Here is a 22,449-nt window from a genome sequence, read left to right as displayed (position 1 = left end):
TATATAGCTATATTATAGACTTTAATAATCAAATGGTAATTATACAAAATTATTCAAAATATATATATTCCATTTCAATATCATACGTAAATAAACCATAATGTTTCATATAATTTTATTTTTACTTGTAATAAAAAAAAAAAGAAAAAACCTAATAATTATTAGCTATTTAAAAACAAAAATATAATATTTATACATAATCATTATTTTAAATTTCATTTTTTTTTAAAATTATACACTTACTTTCAATAATTTTTATTGTATATTCTTATAATTCCTTAATATTACACATAATATTAAACATATATTATAAAAATAAATTAAAAAGATATTTATCTTTTTTTTAATTCTCTAATATAGATATTTTATTGATATATCTCGAATTATTATAATGTAAAAAAAAATAATTTTTTTTTTTATAATTAAATATATATATATATATATATATATATATATATATTATTTACATTATGAGATCCTTTAAAATTATTATTTTATTTAATTTATATTTTAAATAATCCATATGATAAATAAAAATTTATATATGTATACATAAATTAATGTTTAACCAATATTATTAAAAATGTATAAAATAAAATAAATTCAAAAATAGAAAAAAAAAAATTATTTTAATAAAAAATATATGCACACACACACATATATATATATATGTATACATATATACATATATATACATGTTAACTAAATATATTATTAAGCCAATCAACAAATATGGATGACGTTACTTTATTATCTGGCTCACACGATAATTTGTGCGATCCATAATTTAATATATGTGCACTCAAATGTTTATAATTGTTCTTATCCTTGTCATTTTTTTTATCACTTTTTGTTGAATTCTTCTTCCTTTTGTAATTTCTATAATGTCCATGATCACATGGTTTCCATAAAATATCCTCACTTTTTAAATCCTTTCCTGATAAAATTACATAATCTTTTTCATATTTACATGTTTGGTTAGATAAATTATTTGATTGATTTGATATCAATTTTTTATCGCCCCCACTTTTTATAGTTTCTGATATATTTGAATTAACTTCTTCATCTTTTTTATTATATATATTAACCATTTTGTTTACAAAATTTACAGTACCAGTCGGATCCACTATATTATCATATTTTGATTGTAACACTATAATATCAATATCACTTTCATCTATATATTTTATAATTTTACTTTTCATACATGAATAAGTACCAAATAAACATTCTAAAGCTATACCAGCCTTTAATTCTTCATGGTAATGATAAGGATCTGTATCATCATCCAGTTTAATCCATGGATATTTTAAAGTCTTACCTAAAACTTTAAATTTATAAAGAGGAAAAAATTTTTTCAAAATATATCCTAAGCCTATTAACATTTTATTAAATAATGTACTTGTTTGTTTTTCTATACTAATCATAGGAGATATTAGTGCTAAACCTTTAATATATTTTCTCCATTCTTTTTTTTCATCATATATTTTTTCAAACATTTTTACAGCTATACATCCACCCATAGATGTACCCATAATTATTATAGGTCTTAATTCATTTTTCGCTTTCCATTCATTTACAAATATTTCTAATGCCTGAACAGCATCAGCAACGAAATTTTCAAAATCTTCAACAAAACATCGTTCATTTCGTGAAGCCTCTGATAATCCATGTGATTGGTTATCAATACCACAAAAGGTATAACCATTATCATTTAATGTTTGAATCCAACTACTATCATAAGACATTGTCCTTTTCCCACAATTACAATAATTTGAAAGACCACATTTGGAACAATAATATAAGTTTTTATAAACATCATTATCTTTATCACTTTCGGTAAATAATAAAACATTATTATCATCCATTGATTTTGTAAAATCTTTTTTATTTGTAACATTTTGTGAATTTACATTTTCATTAACATTATTCTCATTATTTTGTTTTTTATTTGATATATTATCTTTAGAGATAGAACAGTCCTCCTTTTTTTCTTTAGATATATCTTTATTTGATTGAGAACAACTATTCCTTAACTTACTGCTTTGGTTAATAGAACATTCTTTCATTGTCTTTTCATTCTTATTAGCCCATTCGGGTCTACCATAATAATTTAAATATTGATTTCTCAAATGTGTAGTAACTCCATGTAAAGCAAAAACATATGCTTTAGTTTTTTCCTCTTTGGGTTTCCATGTATATCTAGCTATTTTTAAATTTTCTCTGTTTGTAAAAAAACTTATCTCTGGGTTTCCATCTTCAAAAATAATATTATTCTCGTTTCCATGATTTTCTTTATTCTCTGAAATGTTATTGTTTTCCTTTTTTGATTTTTCATCTTTATTTTTATAATCTTTATAATTATTCACTATATTATCATCATCACTATATAAAACCCCTCTTGATATTTTATGCATATATTTACTTGAATCATATAAATTTTCATTCAAAATATTCGCCATATTTCCTTTTCTTAATAATAAAATGTTCTCTATATCCTGATTTCCGAAAATAGAAGATAAATATGTTTTGTGTAAAAATGTATTCTATATTACAAAAAAAAAATATATATATATAAATGTATATATCTATGTATATATATATATATATATATATATATATATATATATATATATATATATATTTTACACATTTTTTTAATATAAAATTAAAATATAAATAGTACCTCATAATATGTTACACAAACAAAAATGCAAAATGTTATCCAAAAATATAATGACATTTTTATTTATCTTTATTCCATTAAATTTCCTATTCTTAAAGAAAAACTATACTTGAACAACATACGTTGAACAAAATAATCCCTAGATAATAATCATTTATTAGCTTAAAATTTATTTAAAAAAAAAAAAAATGAAACCTGTTCAAAATAAAAATTTTCTTTATTTTTTCTTAAAATATAGGATATAGTAATTTGTTATATATATAAAAATATATAATCACAATATGTAAATAAATTTTACATTTTAATAAAAAAAAAAAAATAAATAAAATAAATTTATGAAATATAATATATATAAAAAAAATCAAATAAATAATCTATGATGTTTTATATGTATTCATAAAAGAAGACACTATAAAATATTAAGCTCATTACTGTTATTATTTTATTATACAATAAAATAGTGTAAATTTTATATAAAATTCTAACTCTCAATATATTGTTATAATTATATTTTATATAATAAAAAAAAATATATATCTATATATTAGCAAATAATACAAACCCAAATATAGTTATATAAGTATATTATATTATATATATGTGTGCATTTTTTTTTTTTTTTTTTTTTTTTTTTATTTAATAATAAAACCAAATGATAATTTTATACAAATAAATTATAAAATAAAAACATTATAGTATCCAATAAAGAGATAACTATATATGTTTTATATTTTAATTAAAATATATATCAAATAATACTGTTAATTTATGTTATATGTAAATATATATAATATAGCATAATATATACACATAAATAAACACATACATCATAATATATATATATATATATATATATTATATACAACCAAATAACTTATGCATAATTCCTATAATTAATTAAAATGTGAGAAAAAAAAAGTAAAATAAAATAAATTAAAATCTTAAAACATATATAAAATATATATATTTACTTTGTATAACAATAACAACATACGCTTTTGTCTTCTATATTATAAATTCATTCACGTTTATTATGTATATATATATATATATATTATATATCATTTTTGCATATATAATACATTATATTTTTTTAATAACATTGATTATCTTATATTTACAATAATAAAAAAAAAAAAAAAAATTCATACGAATTATAATTTTATCTTTTTAAGAATAACTATATATATATATATATATATTCAATAAACTACAAATAAATAAATATATATATATATATATTTAAGATAATATTATTAATTTTTATTTTGATAATATATATTATATAAAATTATTTAAATAATATTTTAATTTTTTTTCTTTTTATCAGTAAAATATACAAATAATTCGTTTCATAATATATTTTTAAATATATATTATGATATATTATGAAATTAAGGTCTTATTCTATATATAATACATACAATAAAATATTATTTATTTTTTTTTTTTTTGTTATTCAAGACCAATAAAATAAACATTTTATATATATATATATATAATTTACGTGTTTATATTTTTTTTTGCAGTGGCATTTTAAATTTATATATATATAAACTTTATTAAATGTATTGTATTTGACTCTTGTTATATTTAATAATTTTATATATAAAAAAAAAAAAATTAAAAAATTAATAAAATTTATATTTATATATATATAGTATGTATATTTGTTTATATATATAATGAATAAATTAACTTTTCAAAAATTCTTAATCTTTTATAAATATTATTTTTTTAAAACAAATCTATAGTTTTATTATATATTTTATATATTTAATACATAAATTATATTTTAAATATATATATAGATATTTGAAGAGCTATATAATAAAATCAATGATTTTTATTTTTTTTTTCTATAAATATAAAATACATATATCTGCAACCATGAAATAATTAAATATGTTTTAATAGGAATATTTATACTTTTTACATGTCCCCTCTATAAAAAATAATATATGTAAAAAAAAAAAATAATAATAACATCAAATATCGGCTAATTTTGATTTTTATATGAAATTTATTTTTTTATATATATTATAAAAAAGACTTTTTAATATTTTATTATTTTAGAAAATATTTTTAAAAGCTATATATAAATATATATATATTTATTTAAATAAAATAATAAAAATTAAATATTATTTAATAATATTATTATTATATAAAAATGTTTCGCGTGTACGCAAAAAAAAAAAAAAAAATAAATAATAAAATAAAAAAAAAAGTATATATATTATAAATTAATAATAAAATATTATAAATATATTTTATATATTTTTATATGTTTAATTTTTTTATCATAAAATTATTCTCATTTAAAACGTATTTTACCCATATAAGTATTAAAATCTTCTTGAATATATTTTTATTACGTTATATATATGATAAAAATAAATTAGCTTTTTATTATACAATATCATACTCAAATTATAAATATACTTATATCACAATAAATGCATTTATATATATATATATATTATAATTTTATTTTAAAATTTTTTATTTAATAATATTCCAATTTTTATCCATTTTACGTTTGTTAATATGATGTTATTTTTATTATGCTCAAGCAACTTAAAGGCTTTTATTGATATTTATATTATATTATATTGTATCATGATTTTTAACTTTTACCATCATCCTTTTTTAATTTTTATGTTCCTTATTTCATGAAATGTTTTTGTAATTTTCCTATTCTTCATCCATTTTTAATTTTGTTTCTTTATCAATATTTGCATCCCCTAATTTTTCTATTAAAAATGTATGCAACATTTAATTCAATAATACCCAAGAAATATAATGTTCATATATTTCTTTAACATGTATTATAAAAATTTTATTTACATATTCTTTATTTTAAACATAATTCTCAATTATATTTACACATTTATTATTACCAATCATACATATTGTACATTCATATTTATATTACCACCATTTTAATTTTTGTTCTTATTATTTTTAATATTTTTATTTTTTTCTTCCTTTATCATAAAATTATCCTTTTCAATAACTACTAAAAAATTTTGTGTAAATCTCATATTATTTTTTCATTAAATTTATGACACTCTTTTTTTATTAATATTATGTATATTTAAATCTTTCATCTGTTAGGTAAATTTGTTCCCATACGGGATAAGTTTGTTATCTCATTTACATAACATATAGAAACATTTTTAATAAAAACATTCTACTCATTTTAAAATGTAACTATAGGTTTAATATATATCCTTTATAACTATCCATTATATTATATAGTTAACATCTTTCGTTATATCTTTATATCCAATATAATCAATCAATTCTTCTGAACTAAATAACATGAAAAATAATATGGATAAAATATATAAAGAATATGTCTTTTTGTTCCTTTTGATCCATTTCTGTTTTTTTTTTTTTTTTTGGAAATTTCAATTTTTCTTTGTCATTTATATTTTTATTCTTGATGATAGCTCTATAACTAAAAAAAAAAAAAAACAAAATTTAATTTATTCTATATCATACCTTTTGTATATTATTTCTTATTTCTATCTATTTAAAACTTACTATTTTGTTGTACTTACCATTATAAGCAATTATTACTAATATTGTTTTTCTGGAAATTTGTTAAAATATTTCACACCCTTCTATTATTATTAATGCTATCAAAGTATATCTACTTTTTTTTAACAATTCTGATAATAAAGATAATTCAAATAATTTTGGATGATATATTTGTCTTTTCTACAACTACAGTAAGAATATTTGAATCACCACTAACAATAATATTTTCATCTTTAAAACTATTAAAATAATTTAATACTTATGGAATTTTATTATTTTCTAACTTTGAATATTTCAACATTTCTAGTACATTTTACAGAACAACTTAAATTCACAAAAAAAAATAAATAATTATTTGCTTTTTTATCCGAAGTTTTATTTATTTATTATTTATTAAATTAAATTATATAGAAATAATATAGTTTTCTATATTTTTTCCTTATAAAATATTAATACACAAAATTTCTACAATATTACATAACAATTTTCACACAATTTTACTCCAAATAACTATTTTTTTTTTTTTTTTTTTTTCATTAATATGTTTATTTAAATATTCCAGAATGAAGATTCAATTACATATCTTTTAATATAATCTATTAAAAATTAATTAAAATCATTAATATATATTCTTTTAATAATTTATATTATTTTCATTCATTCTTTTTATTTTTAAAATTTTTTCCCCATTTTATAATAAAACATATAATAATATATAGTTTACAAAAGCATATATTTCTTTATTGTGATCTGTCTAAAATAAAACTTTATATATCTAAATTATTTTATAAACCATCATATTTCAATCATCTTATAATCAATATTAACCTTTGAATCAAATTTTTATTAAATATATAAAAACTTAATAAATATGTATATACAAATATATATATAATAATTAATACATAATTAAAAATGTATAACCAATTACAACAATATTAAAAAATTTTTTTAAAAAATTTATAAATATTTCTTTTTAAATTTATCCATTATTTTTATTAATCTCTTAATATTTCTTTAAAAAGAAAAAAAAATAATATACAATGTAATATATAAATATTTATAAATAAATTAATATTTATTCACTGTCCTACAAAATAAATTAGTTATATATAGAACAATTCTACCAAAAAAAAAAAAAAAAAAAAAAAAAAAAAAAAATATATCTATATATGAATAAAAAACTAAAACAACATCAATAATATCAATAAAAAAATTCTGTGCATAAAAATAATATGCAAAATGTATAAAACATTCATAATTATTAATCATAAAGAAAACAAATCTAATAAAAATCATATATTATAAAACCTGATATATATTTATAATACAATGATAAAATTGTAAAAAAAAAAAAAAAAAAAAAAAATCAAAAAAAAATAATTTAAAAAAATGAAGAAAAAAAAAAAAAAAAAAAAAATTAAACAAATATAAAATAATATATATATATATATATATATATATATATATATATATATGTGTATATAATAAATATAAATTAATTATCTATAATGATATATAAACACATATAATAATTATATAATACAAAACATATTGTTTTCATGTAACTGTATTAATTATATTTTTTTTATAATTAATGTATAAAATATATAATAAAAAAAATAACAATATTATAAAAGATTTAAAAATGTTTTATTTTATTTTATTTTATTATTTTTGGAGGTTATTTCTTTTTATGGTATTATTTATATTAAGAATATAATCAATCGTTTTATATAATACTTAAAAAATAACATTCCATACATTTTTAAAAACGTTGGCACCCTTTTCTTTTGAATGACACATACATCTTCCTAATCCTACCATTGAAATAAAAGGCAAAGCGACTATTACAAAAGGTAGTATTACAATATATCCTAACACACGTACAACGTACTTTACCGGTTTTTTCTTTTTTTTCAAATTATCATCTTCAGTTTCAATATCATTTTCTTTACACAAGTCGTTCATTAAATAATCCCATTCATTTACGGTCACCCATTTATTTGTTACAGTTATTCTGATCATATCGGGTTGTAAAGATGTTTTCATAGTAACAGTAACATCATTCATACCTTCACGTGTTCGCAATGAATTTACATCAACTACTTTACATTCTTTATCAATTTTCATAAAGTCATCTATATCATTATCATTTTTAGAATCATCTTGTAATCTATTAAAAAAAGATTTTTTCTTTTCCTTATTACTTTGTGATAATAATCTAAAAATTCTTATACAAAATGAATAATCTCCACTGTTCTTTTCATAAATATACTTATTAAATACTCCCTAAATATAAAAAAAAAAAATAGCACAATAAAATATATATATATATATATATATATATATATATAATATATTATTTAAAAACAAATACACTTTATATATAAATAATTATATTTATTATATTCTTACATTGTCAACATATATTGAATTAATAACGAATAAGGATAATAAAAAAATTTTATTCAATAAAACAAACATGATGTAATTGTTTTTTTTATAATGTAATTTTCCATTAAACTTTTCATATTACATCTATATATATATATATATATATATATATATATTCTTAATTATTAAACTTTATTCTATTATTATTAATAAAGTTTTTCTAAAAAAAGTCTATTAATTCTAATTTATAGGCTAATATACTAATTTAACTTCATCCTCACAAAAACAAAAAAAAAAAAAAAAAAAATGTATTTTAAAATTTAATTAAAAAATAATGTAGAAATACTATTTATAAAATACATAATTTAATAAATGAAAAGTAAATAAATTACAAAAAAAAATAAAATAATAATAATATATTCTCATTTTTTAAATCTTAAGGATACAGATTTTTTATTGTATATAACTTTTCTTCTATATTTTTTCCTTTTCTTTTATTATTATCTTGTAGAAACGTAAATAATCTCATTTTAAAAAAAAATAAAAAAAAATTATATATAGAATTTTTTCTTTTATTATTATTATTTTTTTTTTTTTTTTCTAAATTTATAATATTATAATTAAATAATGATACAACTATATATAATATTATATAAATTTAATATTCTTGTCCTTTATGATATTTATATAAATTTATAATATATATATAAAATATTTTTAAAAAATAAATTATTTATTAATATTTACTTTTTCATTATTTTATATTTATTTAAAAAATTTTAAGTACAGTGTTATTCTTATAATATACTTTTCTTTTTTATGTTTATTTTTAATGTAAAATATTGGATTGATATATTTTTTTATGGATTATTTATTTTTTGATTTGTATACGTATAAAAAACATATACATATTATATATAAATATTTCAAATATATTTTCTTAGATTTTTTTTTTTTCTTTCTATAACATTTTTACATGCACTAATTTATTACCATATATAAATAAATACTTATTATTCTAAATGTACCTTAAATTTTAAATTCCATATATATGAAAAATAATACATAACTTATATAATATTTTATATTATATATTATAATAATTATATTTCGCTTAATTTTTATGAACTATTTTTTATTCTTTTATTTAAGTAAAATATTAAATATATTTATACTATTATATCATAAATTTTGTAAATTAAATTAGAATTATTTAATATATTATTTATGTAATATTTTATATAATACATAAAAAATATATCGGCTAAAAAAAATAATAATAAATAAAACAAAATTATAAATCTATATATATATATATATATATATATATATTATATTGTAAGTATTTTATATTCAATTAATAAAAATAAAAATATATTTATATTTTTATATAAAACAAACAAATACAATTTATTTATATATAAAAATAATTTGTAGTCATTTAATATTTTTTAATTGTTTAATTCTTTTATTTAATTTGGTCTTTTTTTTTTTTTTTTCCATATTTAAGGAAAGAAATTATTTTAATATCTTAGAAACGATCCTATGAAATCAACAAACATTCATTTAGATTATTTCCTATATTCATTTCATAATTAGAAAATTTATGTTTAAATTTATAATGATTAATATTATTTAATTTTTCTACAATTTAGAATTATTTAATTTATTATAAAACGTTTAATTCGCACATTTTTCATATATGTGCTCACACATATATATAAAAATAAAAAAGTAATAATAAAAAAATTAATTTGTGTCTTTAATCTAGAAATATAAATCAATCCTAACATTTTAATTTCTTATATTTATATTTAAAAAAAAAAATAATGTGTATCATCTAAAATCAACATAATGAATCTCAAAAAAAAAAAAAAAAATACGTAAAATATTAAAATATTAAAATATATTTATAATATAAGTTTTTTAAAATTATAATTTTATATGAGGAGAATAAATAAAAATTTTATATATATAAAATATTATATATTTATTATTAAAAAAAAAAAAAAAAAAAAAAAAAAAAATTAAGGAAAGAAAACATTTTAATTTAGAAATAAAACAAAGGTATATCTATATATCAGATATCACATTTTAAATAATTTACAAAAAAAAAAATTTTAATCTATATATAAAAAAATATATATATAATATAATATAAATATATAAATCTTATTGATACATATATAATATATATATTACGAAATTTTTTATTTCTAAGCTAATATAAATTAAAATTTTCAATTATATTTAATTTGTAAATATTTTACTAATAAAAATAATAAATAATACATTAGTCTAATTCTAAATCATCCTAATGATAACCTTTTTTTTTTTTTTTTTTTGTTATCAAATAATTTTAAATATGTGCAAAAAAAAAAAAAAAAAAAAAAAAAAAAAACATATATATATATATATATATATATAATTTATATAAACAAAAAAACTATTAATATATTATGTTAATAGAATATCTGTTATATAACAAATAGATATAACTATAATAATGTTTTTATTTCAAAATTTTTCTTTCTCTTTTTATTTTTCATATTCTTTATTTTCTTTCCTTATTTTCAATATTTAATATTATTTATTTAATTCTAATTCTTGTGCCACATCATTAACTCGTACTCTTAATTTGTTATTCGTTTCTTTTTTTTCTTGCTGTTCTGTAAATTTTTCTTTTGTGGGTTTTTTCTCTGTAACATTAACTACATTTTTTGTATTCATATCTTTTGAACTTTTTTCTTGAACATTTTTATTTTTATTTTTATTTTTTTCATCCTTTTTCTCTTCTTTTTGTTCTTTATTTTTGCTGACTTCATCAATTCCTTTTAATTTGTGTTTATATATTTTTTTAACTTCTTCAATGAAAAAGTCATAATCCTTAAATACATAGAATCTTTTCACCTTTAATGTGGGTGTAAGATAATTATTAGTATCCCATACTTTAGATGTTAAATAAATATGATTTATTATATTATATCTATTTAAATTTGTATTTTTATAAGCTTCCATCATTTTCTCTTTCACATAATCAACAAAAATAGATTGATTTATATTTTCATCATTTAATCGATCTTGGTAATTATTATCAGTAATTCCAGTTTTTTCTAACATATTGTCATCTTTTAAGGATCTATATAATAAATATTTATCCACAGAAATTATACCTAATGGTCCATCCATTGAATCATCACCATAAACAACACAATTATTTATAAAACTAATTTGTGAATAAAGATTATTCAACAAATCTGTTTCGATATATTCACCTTGTGATAATTTTACTAAACCCTTTGATCTATCTAAAAATGTTAAGGAACCATCACTATTAACTTGAACTACATCCCCTGTTTTAAAATAACCATCTTCAGTAAATGATTTTTCTGTATTTTCTTTTTCCAAAAAGTATCCACTAAATATAGAACCACTCTTAACTAATAATTCTCCTTTTGGTAAAGTATCTGTGGCTTTATAAGTTTCCCATGTTTTTACTTTATATTTTGTATTTGGAGAAACAGGAATTCCCATACTTTCAGTATTTGTATCACTAGTATCTTGTACAAAAATAGGACCTGTCGATTCTGTTAATCCATATCCTTGATAAAAATTTATATTTAACAAAACACGTAACTCATTAGCAATTTTTGGTGATAACTTTCCACCACCATTTAATATAACTTCTAAATTCGTGTTTACTTTCTTTTTAATTTTTGAAGAAATTTTAAAAAGTCCTTCAAGAAATTTACTTAAACTTCCATTATTATTAGATTTACGTATCGATATAATACGTTTCACTAACCATCTTTTGAAACATGGTAAATTACTTATTTCTGTCATAATATTGGTATATATTCTATTAAAAACTTTAGGAACACCTGCTAATACTTCACCTTTAGAATTTGATAAATCTTTAGAGAAAATACTTATATCTTTACTCCATATACTAATAGTTCCACCTAACATAAATAAGATATGAACAAGAACTCTCTCATATATGTGTGATACTGGTAGATAGGAAAAATGTGTTTTGGGATGATATTCTTTTATTATATTATGATCACATAATGGTACTATAGTATTGTGGAAATTTTCATTACTTAACATAACACCCTTTGGTTTTCCTGATGTACCAGATGTATATACAATAGAAGTAATAAAATTAGGATCTTCATTATTTATTTTTATCTCTTTAGGTTCTGTATTTGCCATCTCATCAAATGCCATAATATTTATTCCAACACTACTAGCTTTAACTTTTAAATCTTTTATTTTTTTTAATTTTTCATTATCATAATCAACATTACCCAAATTATTATCTCCTTCCTTTGTTTTCTTTTTATCACTTTTATCTAAACCTTTAGATTTTATTTTATTAGATTTATCTAATGTATCTAATATTATAAGATTCTTCAAGTGTGGAAATTCATTTCTATGAGCTAATAACCCTTCAACCAATTCTAAATCTAAACATAACCATTCTAATTCGGTTTCCTTTAATATATCTACAATTACATCTACACTAAATTTAGAGTGCATAACTAATGTTGTAACACCACTTAACATAGAAGCCATATCAGCGGCTACCCAATTCATGGAATTACTACCATATAAACCTAACAACCTAAATTTACCATTATTTTTTTCTTCGTTGTTATAAATTTTCTCTTCAATACCTTTTCCTTCATAAGTATTCAATGTATTACTAAAACAAAAAACTTTTTTAAAAAAATCACCATATGTCAAATAATTGTTTTGTTCACCATTTTCATGTTCCACTATTGCTACATTATTTTTATGTTTACTTTGATTATCTAATAAAAAATTCATAATATGTTTATAAGGATATGAAGAATTTTTCTTTTTGTAGTCTTTCATACAATATACACTTGATTCATTTGCATTTGCTGGCTTTTCACATATTTCCGTGTATACATTATTTTTACGATTCTTTTCAGCTCCATATAAAGCAACATTAATTACAAATATAAATAAACTACACACCGTAAATAAAATATTCATTTTTTCCTACCAGTCAATTTATAATATAAAAAATACAAAAAAAATGAAAAGAAAGAAAAAAAATATATATATATATTAAATATATTTTATTTAATTTTTTCTTTTATTAACTTTATATATATATATATATATATATATATATATATTTATATATTTATATTTATCTATTCAGTATTATTCTATATTAATATATAGGCTTACAAAAAAATTTATTTATGATATTTTTTTTTTTGCCTTTTCATATATAACACATATTAAATAAAATTCAAAATCATTATATATATATGTAATAATATTTAGGAATATAAAGAACACAATCTGAAATAATATTGATAAACAATATTTTTATTTAAAATAATTATATATATCACAAAATATATTTAAGATATTAAATATATATGTGGCAATATATTAATATTTTATAAACTATTTACTATTTTTCATTTTATATCACTCTTTATAATATATTCTTCTAGAACTACATATATTTAGTCATACACATATAATAGAATATTTATAAAAAAATATAAGTTATAATTAAAATGGAAATATTTTTAAGATAAAGGTAAATAAAAATATTATGTATTTTAATATAAATAAGTAAACAAATAAATAAATAAATATATATATATATATTTCAATAAAGATTAAATCTTTTAATAACTTATTTTTTTTTTCATAATAAAGTTTTATTTATTTACACATTAATATATTTATGTTTTTTTTCTTTTTAAAAAAATTTTAAGATTTTTTTATTTTAATAATTTTTTTTTTTTTTTTTTTTTTTTTTTTTTTGTGCTTTAAAAAATTCTTTTAGATTTATTTATTGGTTAAATTATATATATATATTTTTTTTATTAATTAATAGATAAAATATATTATATAATATTAATTATATTAGTACACATATGATATATTTATATATATAATATATTATTTATTAAAATGTGTATAATATGATAAATAATAAAATTCTTGTATTTATTTTTTTCTTTTATTCATTTTTACTTTTAATATCTGAACTAATTCTAAAATAAAGAATTTTTAAAAATAGGTCCTCATATTATTTCTGTGTATGTATAATAATATTATTAATTATACATATATATATATATATATATATATATATATTACTTACCTAATTGTTTCATTTAAAATTTCTTTTTTATTATTATTTTCTTGTTTTCATTGTTTTTTTTTTTTTTATTATATTTTTTTGTGTTTCGTGTTTTTCTCCTTTTCTTCTAATTTTAATAATAGATAGTTTCATTTTAATATTTATAAAAATTATATTTTTCAAACCTTAATTACAATTATTATGTATTTGTTTTTTTACTAGAATTAAGCACCATTATATAAAAATAAAAAAAGGACGGACATAAGAATAAATATTCATATTATATATTATAATATAAATAATATTTGAACTATGTTAAAAGAAAAATACTATATTATAATTAACTAGTATATATATATATATATTCTTAAAAATTATTTTTTTATTTAAAAAAAAAATAATTATGTATGAATTATATTTTTTGAAAATATAATGATGATATATATATGTATATATATTTATAATATTCATTTAATAGTATCATAGTATAATATATATTTATTTATCATTATTTTAAATTTAATTTTATTTTTGCATCTAAAAAAATAATATAATACACAATTATATATATATATATATATATTGTGTTCTTACAGTATATTTTATTTTATATTATTATTATATTTCTTTATATTTATATTTGTATATGGAAAAATAATATCATAATTATTTTATATTAATTATAGCTATTTATATTATTCCTATTAGGAATTCTTGTACTATTATAGTTTTATCAACCATAGTATTTACACATTGTTTTATTCCATTATTATACATAATATAAAGAAACGAAAGTTGTATCTTTATTTTGTAAATAAACATTTTTATTTTACTTATTAAGAATTTTTAATAAAAATGCAATATAATTAAATAGATACTTTATACTTATTTAAATAAAATATTAAATTACCTTCCATATTATTTACATTTCTAAAATTTTAAAAATTATCCCCATCATTTTCAAAGTGTGTTAAATGATTATAATATATATATGAATAAAAAAATTCATATGCTTATATTAAAACTGTAGAACATCACATATTATTTTACATATAATAATTAATAATAAATTAATAATAACTATTATTAATATTTTTATAATAAAAAATATATATTTTATAAAAATAAAGATAAATTTAATTTACAGTAGGGACTTGACATATTATTATAAATAGTACAATATTAATCATATGGTTATTTTATACAAGTATGCGAATATTATAATTAAAAGATTAAAAAAAAAGAAATGATTAATTATCATATTATAGGTTTTTTATTTCTATAAATTTTTCTCTATATATTATATATCTAATGTATGCAGTAAAAAAGAAAAAAAGGTTACATATAATAAATATAATAAATTATTCATAAATAATATATATATATATATATATATATATATATATATAATATATAATTTAACTTAATTATTAAAAAAAATGTATTCGTAATAGATTTTACAAATGATAGTTAAAAAAAAAAAAAAAAAAAAAAAAAAAAAACATTAAATAAAGTTATAAAATATATTCTATAATAGAACAAATATATTTAGTTCATTATTTAAACTTAATACATTTTTATTCTTTAATGTATTTCTATTTCATGTTAAAAAAGTAAACAAATAAATAGAATTATTTATATATGTCATTTTTGTACCTTCTTTTTTTGCAATTTATATTTTATCATAACACAAAACAAAATATATATATTTATTAACTAAATAAATTAAATTTTATTTTCTAGACTTAATTAAATATATATATTATAACGAAAACCATACAAATTAAAATACATTAAATTAGGGAGTCATCTGAAACTTAACCTTTAATGTCTATATAGAGATAACTTATGTCCTATAAATAGATGTGTATTACCAACATATATATATATATATATATATAATAATGATACACAATAATTAACAAACGTGGTAATATTTATAGAGATGACCATAATGGTGATGAAAATAAGAATAAATCTTAAGGTTACCTTGAATCAATGCTTAAAGCGTTAAACAGCTTTAAAATAAATTATTACACACAGAAAAATACATTATCAGTTGATAAACATAAGAAGTTACTTAAAAAAAATGATACTTATTATAAATTATATATAAAAAAAAAAAAAAAACATAAAAAATATTGAGGCATTTTAATCCACCAAAAACATAGTTCTTAATATCAAGTTATATTATAATTATTCGAAAATTATAAATGTAAATAATATTAAAATATTTAGACCATCAACATAATATTATAATATTCATTTGAAAAAAATTATAATTTTCATTAATTTATTTAACTTCGATTTTTCTTTTTTATTTTTTATTAACCCTTTTTAAGAAGTGTCATATATAATTAACATTTTTCACTTTTTATACCATATAAACATATACTTAATTAAAATGGTTTATTTATACACAAAAATAAGACCTAATATATAGAGCTAATACTATATTTAATATATAAATATAAAAGAAATATATTTTTTAAAACCCTTATGAAGAATAACATACAAAAAAGAAATATGATAATTAAAAAAAAAAATTAAATATATATACATATATATATATATATTATTAAAAAACATAATAAATTAAACAAATTAATAAATAATGTTACATAATAATTTAATAATATTCTAAATTATATATAATATATTTAATAAGTTTTATTACACACTTTAACATAATATAAAATATATAGATTCTTTTCATTTAAATTATATATATATATCTTTTTAAAAAAAAAAAAAAATTAAAAAAGGAGTATTTTTTTAAGATTCATAAATATTAAAAAATTAATTATAAAAATTTTAATTATGTATATCACAAAAATATAAAATGAAACAAAAAAAAAATATAATTAATTATATAAAGAATAAAAAAAAAAAAAAAAAAAGTAAAAAAATTAGTAGCAAAATAAAATATTATTTCCATTAAGATATAAATCCCAATAATATTTCATATATGTTTATCCTAAAAATTGCTTACACTTTTGAAAAATTAATAATGAATAAATTAAAGATATTTCATAGTATCCAAATAATATAAAATTAAATATCTATATATTTCTTTGTGATTATTTTTTTCTTTCTTTATGTCACTTTTTTTCAAATATTAACATAAGATACTTAATATATATGCACAAAAAAAATATTAAAAATCCTTTTAATTTTTATTTACAAAGGAAATCCTTATAAATATAAAAATTATATAACTATTATTCTCAAAAGTAAAAAAAAGAAAAGGTAATTAAAAGAAAATAATCCATATTAATATATTAATCTTTAAAAAAAAAAATACATCATACCTTAAAATTAATATGCATTAATATCCTCTGTATATTCAGAAAAATCGTTGACATTAGTTTCCTGTACTTGTTGATTGACTGAAAAGAAAAAAAATATAAAATAAAAATAAATATTATAGGATAATATAAAAGTAAACAAACATAATGTAATAATATATATCATTTTTATTTTCTTGTATTTATTTATTTATTTATTATTTTTTTTTTTATTTGTATTACACATATTGGATAATTTATCTAAATTATCGGTGACTTCAAATGCAAAATTATTCCCATTATCCTCATTCACAACTACGTCAGAACTATATAAAAAAAAAATATATATATACATATATATTACACAAGTAATTTTAAAATTTCTTCTATATTGCTATTATATTAACATAAAACAAAATAAAAACATACATAAAAATATATAATACAATATACATATTTTTAAGTTACAGTCTTCCCAATTTTATTGTTATTTATTTTTTCTAACCTTTGATCTTTGGCATGTATTGAACCGAAAATAAGCAATATAATAAATAACACACCTGCTCCTGCATAATATGGCATTCCTAAAGAAAAAAAAAAAAAAAAGAAAAAGAAAAAAATTAATTAGAAATTAATTTTTTTTTTGTTGTTGTTTTTGCAGTTTTGTAAGTATAAAAATAATATTATATTTTATTTCTTATTAAAAATTTGAATATCATACTTGAAAAGGCCTCCTTTCGGAAACATATATAAGATGGATCTTCAAATTCCTTTTTGGTACAATCAGAATATTCCTTTGAACCATACGTAAAATATCTCATACAGTAATCTGATACTGCACAACACATATTTTTTGTTTTTTCTATAGAGCATATATTTGATTTTATTTCATCTTCTATCATATGGGAACAGTATTCTTCAGAAATTTTGTTTTTACATTTATTTTTTTCTGCTAATTCCTTTATTTCTTCTCTTGTTACTTTATCATTTCTCTTTTGATAAAGCTCAATATTTAATTTCTCATCTTTTAAATCATATTTATGTCGTGTATTATTTAAATTAGTAACATTAGTTCCTGCACTTAAAACACTATTAGAATGATTAACCAAATCAGTTCTTCTATGAAAACCTGTGTTATGTGGATTTTTTTCAGGAGATACATGTCCTTGTAGATTATAACTGGTATCAAATTTATGTTTTTGCAATTTTTTTTCTTGACCAATACTAATGTTTTCTTTAGATAATTGTTTTCTTTCTTCTTCAGTTTTGTTCATAACTTCTAAAGGTAATTTAGGATGATTTTTATCTACAGGTTTTATGTTATCTACATTTGTACGATGTTGATTTCCCTTTAGACCTTTAAGAATTTCTTGTTCTTTACTTTGTCTTTGTTTTTCTAATTCCATTTTTACTTCATTTTCTCTTAATTGTTCATGACTCTTTTCTCTGTCTGTGATCTCCAAATTCCTATCCGATGTGGTATCATCTTCCTGCTTATTTTTACTGCTATCCTCTAACATGTCAAATGTATCTTTTTCAACTACATCATCATGTTCTGATTCTGGTGTTCCCGTAAATGTTCCTGATTCTTCAACTTCTGATTCTCTCTTACTATCATCTGGTGAAACAATACCTTTATGTTCCATATCAATCTTTTCTTTATTTCCACTGTCGCTAACTTCAAAATTACTATCACTAAATCTTTCTGTATGTTCTTCATTGTTATCATCCAAATGTTCAGACTTATTAGTAACATTCTGATCACTTCTTACAATTTCTTCTGCTGATTCTTCATCAGATATGCCTCCAACAGAACTCATAGAAGATTTTTGTAAAGGATCATTTAGTTCTACATCAGTATTACTATTATGATGTTCCTCTTCAGAATATTGACGTATATCATTATTATCATCTACAATAGATGTTTGCATATTTACAGTACTATGTTCACTTTCTATTCCACTGCCATCTTCTGAATTACTTGTAATATCATTTGTTGATATTTCTGTCTCGTTATCAACTACATCATCCTCAGATCTATAATTCGTTACATCTTTTAATTCCTCTTCCTGTTCACTTACATCATCAGATACATTATTGGGATCTATCGTTGATTCTTTAACCTCATGTTCCGCAATCTTTTCATTGTCATTAACAGAGCCTGTAATAACTGTGTTAGTTGTACTAACATCGACGTTCTCTTTTGGTTTTTGATCCTCAAAAGTACTATTTTTATCACGTTCATTTCCTGAAGTTATAGTTGATATAGCATTTTCATCTAATTTATCTTCAACACGTGCGTCATGATCATTTCGTTCTGAAGATTCAATGACAGGTGAGTTTACATCTTCGGTAGCAAGTGTCTTTTCTTTCGAAGGTGTACTTTCAGTTGATTCATTGGACATATTATCAGATACTTTAGGGGCTTCAATTTTATGATCATTATCAGATGAATGTGTCTGATCGCTTGAATTAGAACTAGAAGTCGAAGTAGATAATGCTTCTATTTCTTTGTCTTCTATAGATTTAGTATTTAATTTTAAATTGGAATCTTCCCTTACAGGTTCTTCTGCTGATTGAATTTTTGTAGATTCGCCTTCTGATTGAATGCTCGCAGATTCCTCTTCTGGCTTAATGCTGGAAGATTCTACTAATGGTTTTTCCACATTTTTAAGTTGATCAGTTAATACAGTTGCTTCTGTACCCCCTTCGCTCGGTGATACTTTTAAATTTTCTGATAAAACACCTGTAGATTCCTCGTGTACGCTTCCTTCTGCATCCGTTAATTCTTCTTTCAATGTCTCATGATCTATCTGTGTTTCTCCTTTTGCTTCGGTTTCACTTGTTACATTAGCTTTTTCCGTATCTGAACTTTCTAGATTGCCTTGTTTATGAAGTGTATCAGATACTGGTGTATCTCCTTCAACAGCCGCGGGTGAATTATCCATACTCTCATGTTTCGTTGAAGATTTTATTTCAGGAACTACTGTTTGAGGAGGTTCTATAGCAGTTGATACTGTATCAATGATTACATCGTTTCCTTTTGAACATATCGTACATTTAGTTTTATAATCGGAAGGAAATATTTCATTAAATTCAGTTTCAAAGTTAATATTAGAGCATTTTTTTGAATATTTCTTTAAATAATCCTCTGCTTTCATAGATTTAGATTCAGTATACGTTCTGTAACTCTTTCCTTTTTGATATTCTTGGTATTTTGTGGCTTGTTTACTATATAATTCTTTTTGTTTTGATATCCATTCATTATATGCACTGCATTTATTTTTACAATTACTATCTTCACAACCTTTTTCTTTGCATGCTACATTCAAAGTCTCTATCATTTTTATCTTAACTTGGCAATACTCGTCACCCCATTCACTAAACCATCTGAAGAACTGTGGTATATTTTCGATATCATTTTCTTTACAAACATTTTTATCCTTAAATACCCATGTCATCACATTCCATACATCTTTTTTAATATCTTCCCACCACGCATCACGAAAATACTTATCATTTGACATATTTCGGTGAACATAATTCGAATTTGTATTAATTTTTCCTACTAATTTTCTATTGCTCAAATCATTCCAATAATCAGTACCTTTTATAATATCTCTTAAATCAGAAAAACTTTTTTTTATCACATTACAAACTTGATCATTACCTTCACTCTTATATTTTTGTTTCAATAATCTTGATTCATATATTGCTATAGCAAGAATATGTTCTTTTATCATTGATAAGTTTTTATCGAATATTCTATCAATATTTCCAAGACATATTTCTTGCCTTCTCGGAGGACTACATACTCCCGTAACCCTTAAAATATCGGGTTTTATACATTCCCATATTTTACTGTTTGTTTCAACAGATTTTTTATTACATCCAAATTTAGAAAAGTCATTCACATCAACAATTTCACGGTCTTCCTCACTAGTATCTTCTTTACCATTCAAAACGCTTTTAACCAGGGTAGTAGTATGTTTACAATCACAATATTTTGAATACTCATCATCACACTTTTTCAATAATGTACTTACATTTTCACTATTGCTTTTATTGGAAAAGCTCAATAAATAATCGTCCGGATTTTTCTTTGAACCATTCTGAGCTTTGTATTCTTTTGATAAGATATCCCATTCATATTTAATTCTAATAATCCACTTTCCATATGACATACATGGATCAATACATTTCTTCTCACACGCTTCATATAATGTATTATTATTACATTTACTTTTGGGTGTTTCTAATCTTATATTTCTTTCGACCACAAATTCTTCATTCCATTCTTTTATCCATTGATTAATTTGTAATTCATCTGCAGGAATATTTTTACAACTATTTAACTTATTTTTGTGCTCATATATCATAGCATTCCA

General features: G+C 18.3%; 4 protein-coding genes across 4 annotated transcripts in view; all 4 read right to left on the bottom strand.

Annotated features, from left to right (window-relative positions):
* Positions 1-698: 698 nt before the first annotated feature.
* On the bottom strand, positions 699-2,743 carry PADL01_0729500 (alpha/beta hydrolase, putative; the record flags this gene model as incomplete). Its single annotated transcript, XM_028681334.1, has 2 exons — positions 699-2,546; positions 2,687-2,743. The coding sequence occupies 2 exons, from the start codon at positions 2,741-2,743 to the stop codon at positions 699-701; spliced, it is 1,905 nt and encodes a 634-aa protein (XP_028537723.1).
* Positions 2,744-7,978: 5,235 nt separating this feature from the next.
* On the bottom strand, positions 7,979-8,722 carry PADL01_0729400 (Plasmodium exported protein (hyp9), unknown function; the record flags this gene model as incomplete). The annotated part of the gene is made up of 2 exons (XM_028681333.1): positions 7,979-8,527; positions 8,654-8,722. The coding sequence occupies 2 exons, from the start codon at positions 8,720-8,722 to the stop codon at positions 7,979-7,981; spliced, it is 618 nt and encodes a 205-aa protein (XP_028537722.1).
* A 2,496-nt stretch (positions 8,723-11,218) lies between these two features.
* Positions 11,219-13,657, bottom strand: PADL01_0729300 (acyl-CoA synthetase; the record flags this gene model as incomplete). The annotated part of the gene is made up of 1 exon (XM_028681332.1): positions 11,219-13,657. The coding sequence occupies one exon, from the start codon at positions 13,655-13,657 to the stop codon at positions 11,219-11,221; it is 2,439 nt and encodes an 812-aa protein (XP_028537721.1).
* Positions 13,658-18,092: 4,435 nt separating this feature from the next.
* Positions 18,093-22,449, bottom strand: part of PADL01_0729200 (erythrocyte binding antigen-175) — a gene marked incomplete at both ends in the record, with an annotated part of 5,242 nt that continues 885 nt past the window's right edge. The window contains 4 exons of the mRNA XM_028681331.1: positions 18,093-18,163; positions 18,305-18,387; positions 18,567-18,645; positions 18,783-22,449. The exon at positions 18,783-22,449 is cut by the window's right edge and continues 885 nt beyond it. Of these exons, the coding sequence (XP_028537720.1) occupies positions 18,093-18,163; positions 18,305-18,387; positions 18,567-18,645; positions 18,783-22,449 (3,900 nt within the window). The remainder of the gene's footprint in view (positions 18,164-18,304; positions 18,388-18,566; positions 18,646-18,782) is intronic.

Source organism: Plasmodium sp. gorilla clade G2 (genome assembly GCF_900097015.1).
Source record: "Plasmodium sp. gorilla clade G2 genome assembly, chromosome: 7".
Taxonomy (NCBI): domain Eukaryota; phylum Apicomplexa; class Aconoidasida; order Haemosporida; family Plasmodiidae; genus Plasmodium; species Plasmodium adleri (nom. inval.).
This window is presented reverse-complemented; position numbering and strand designations above follow the sequence as displayed.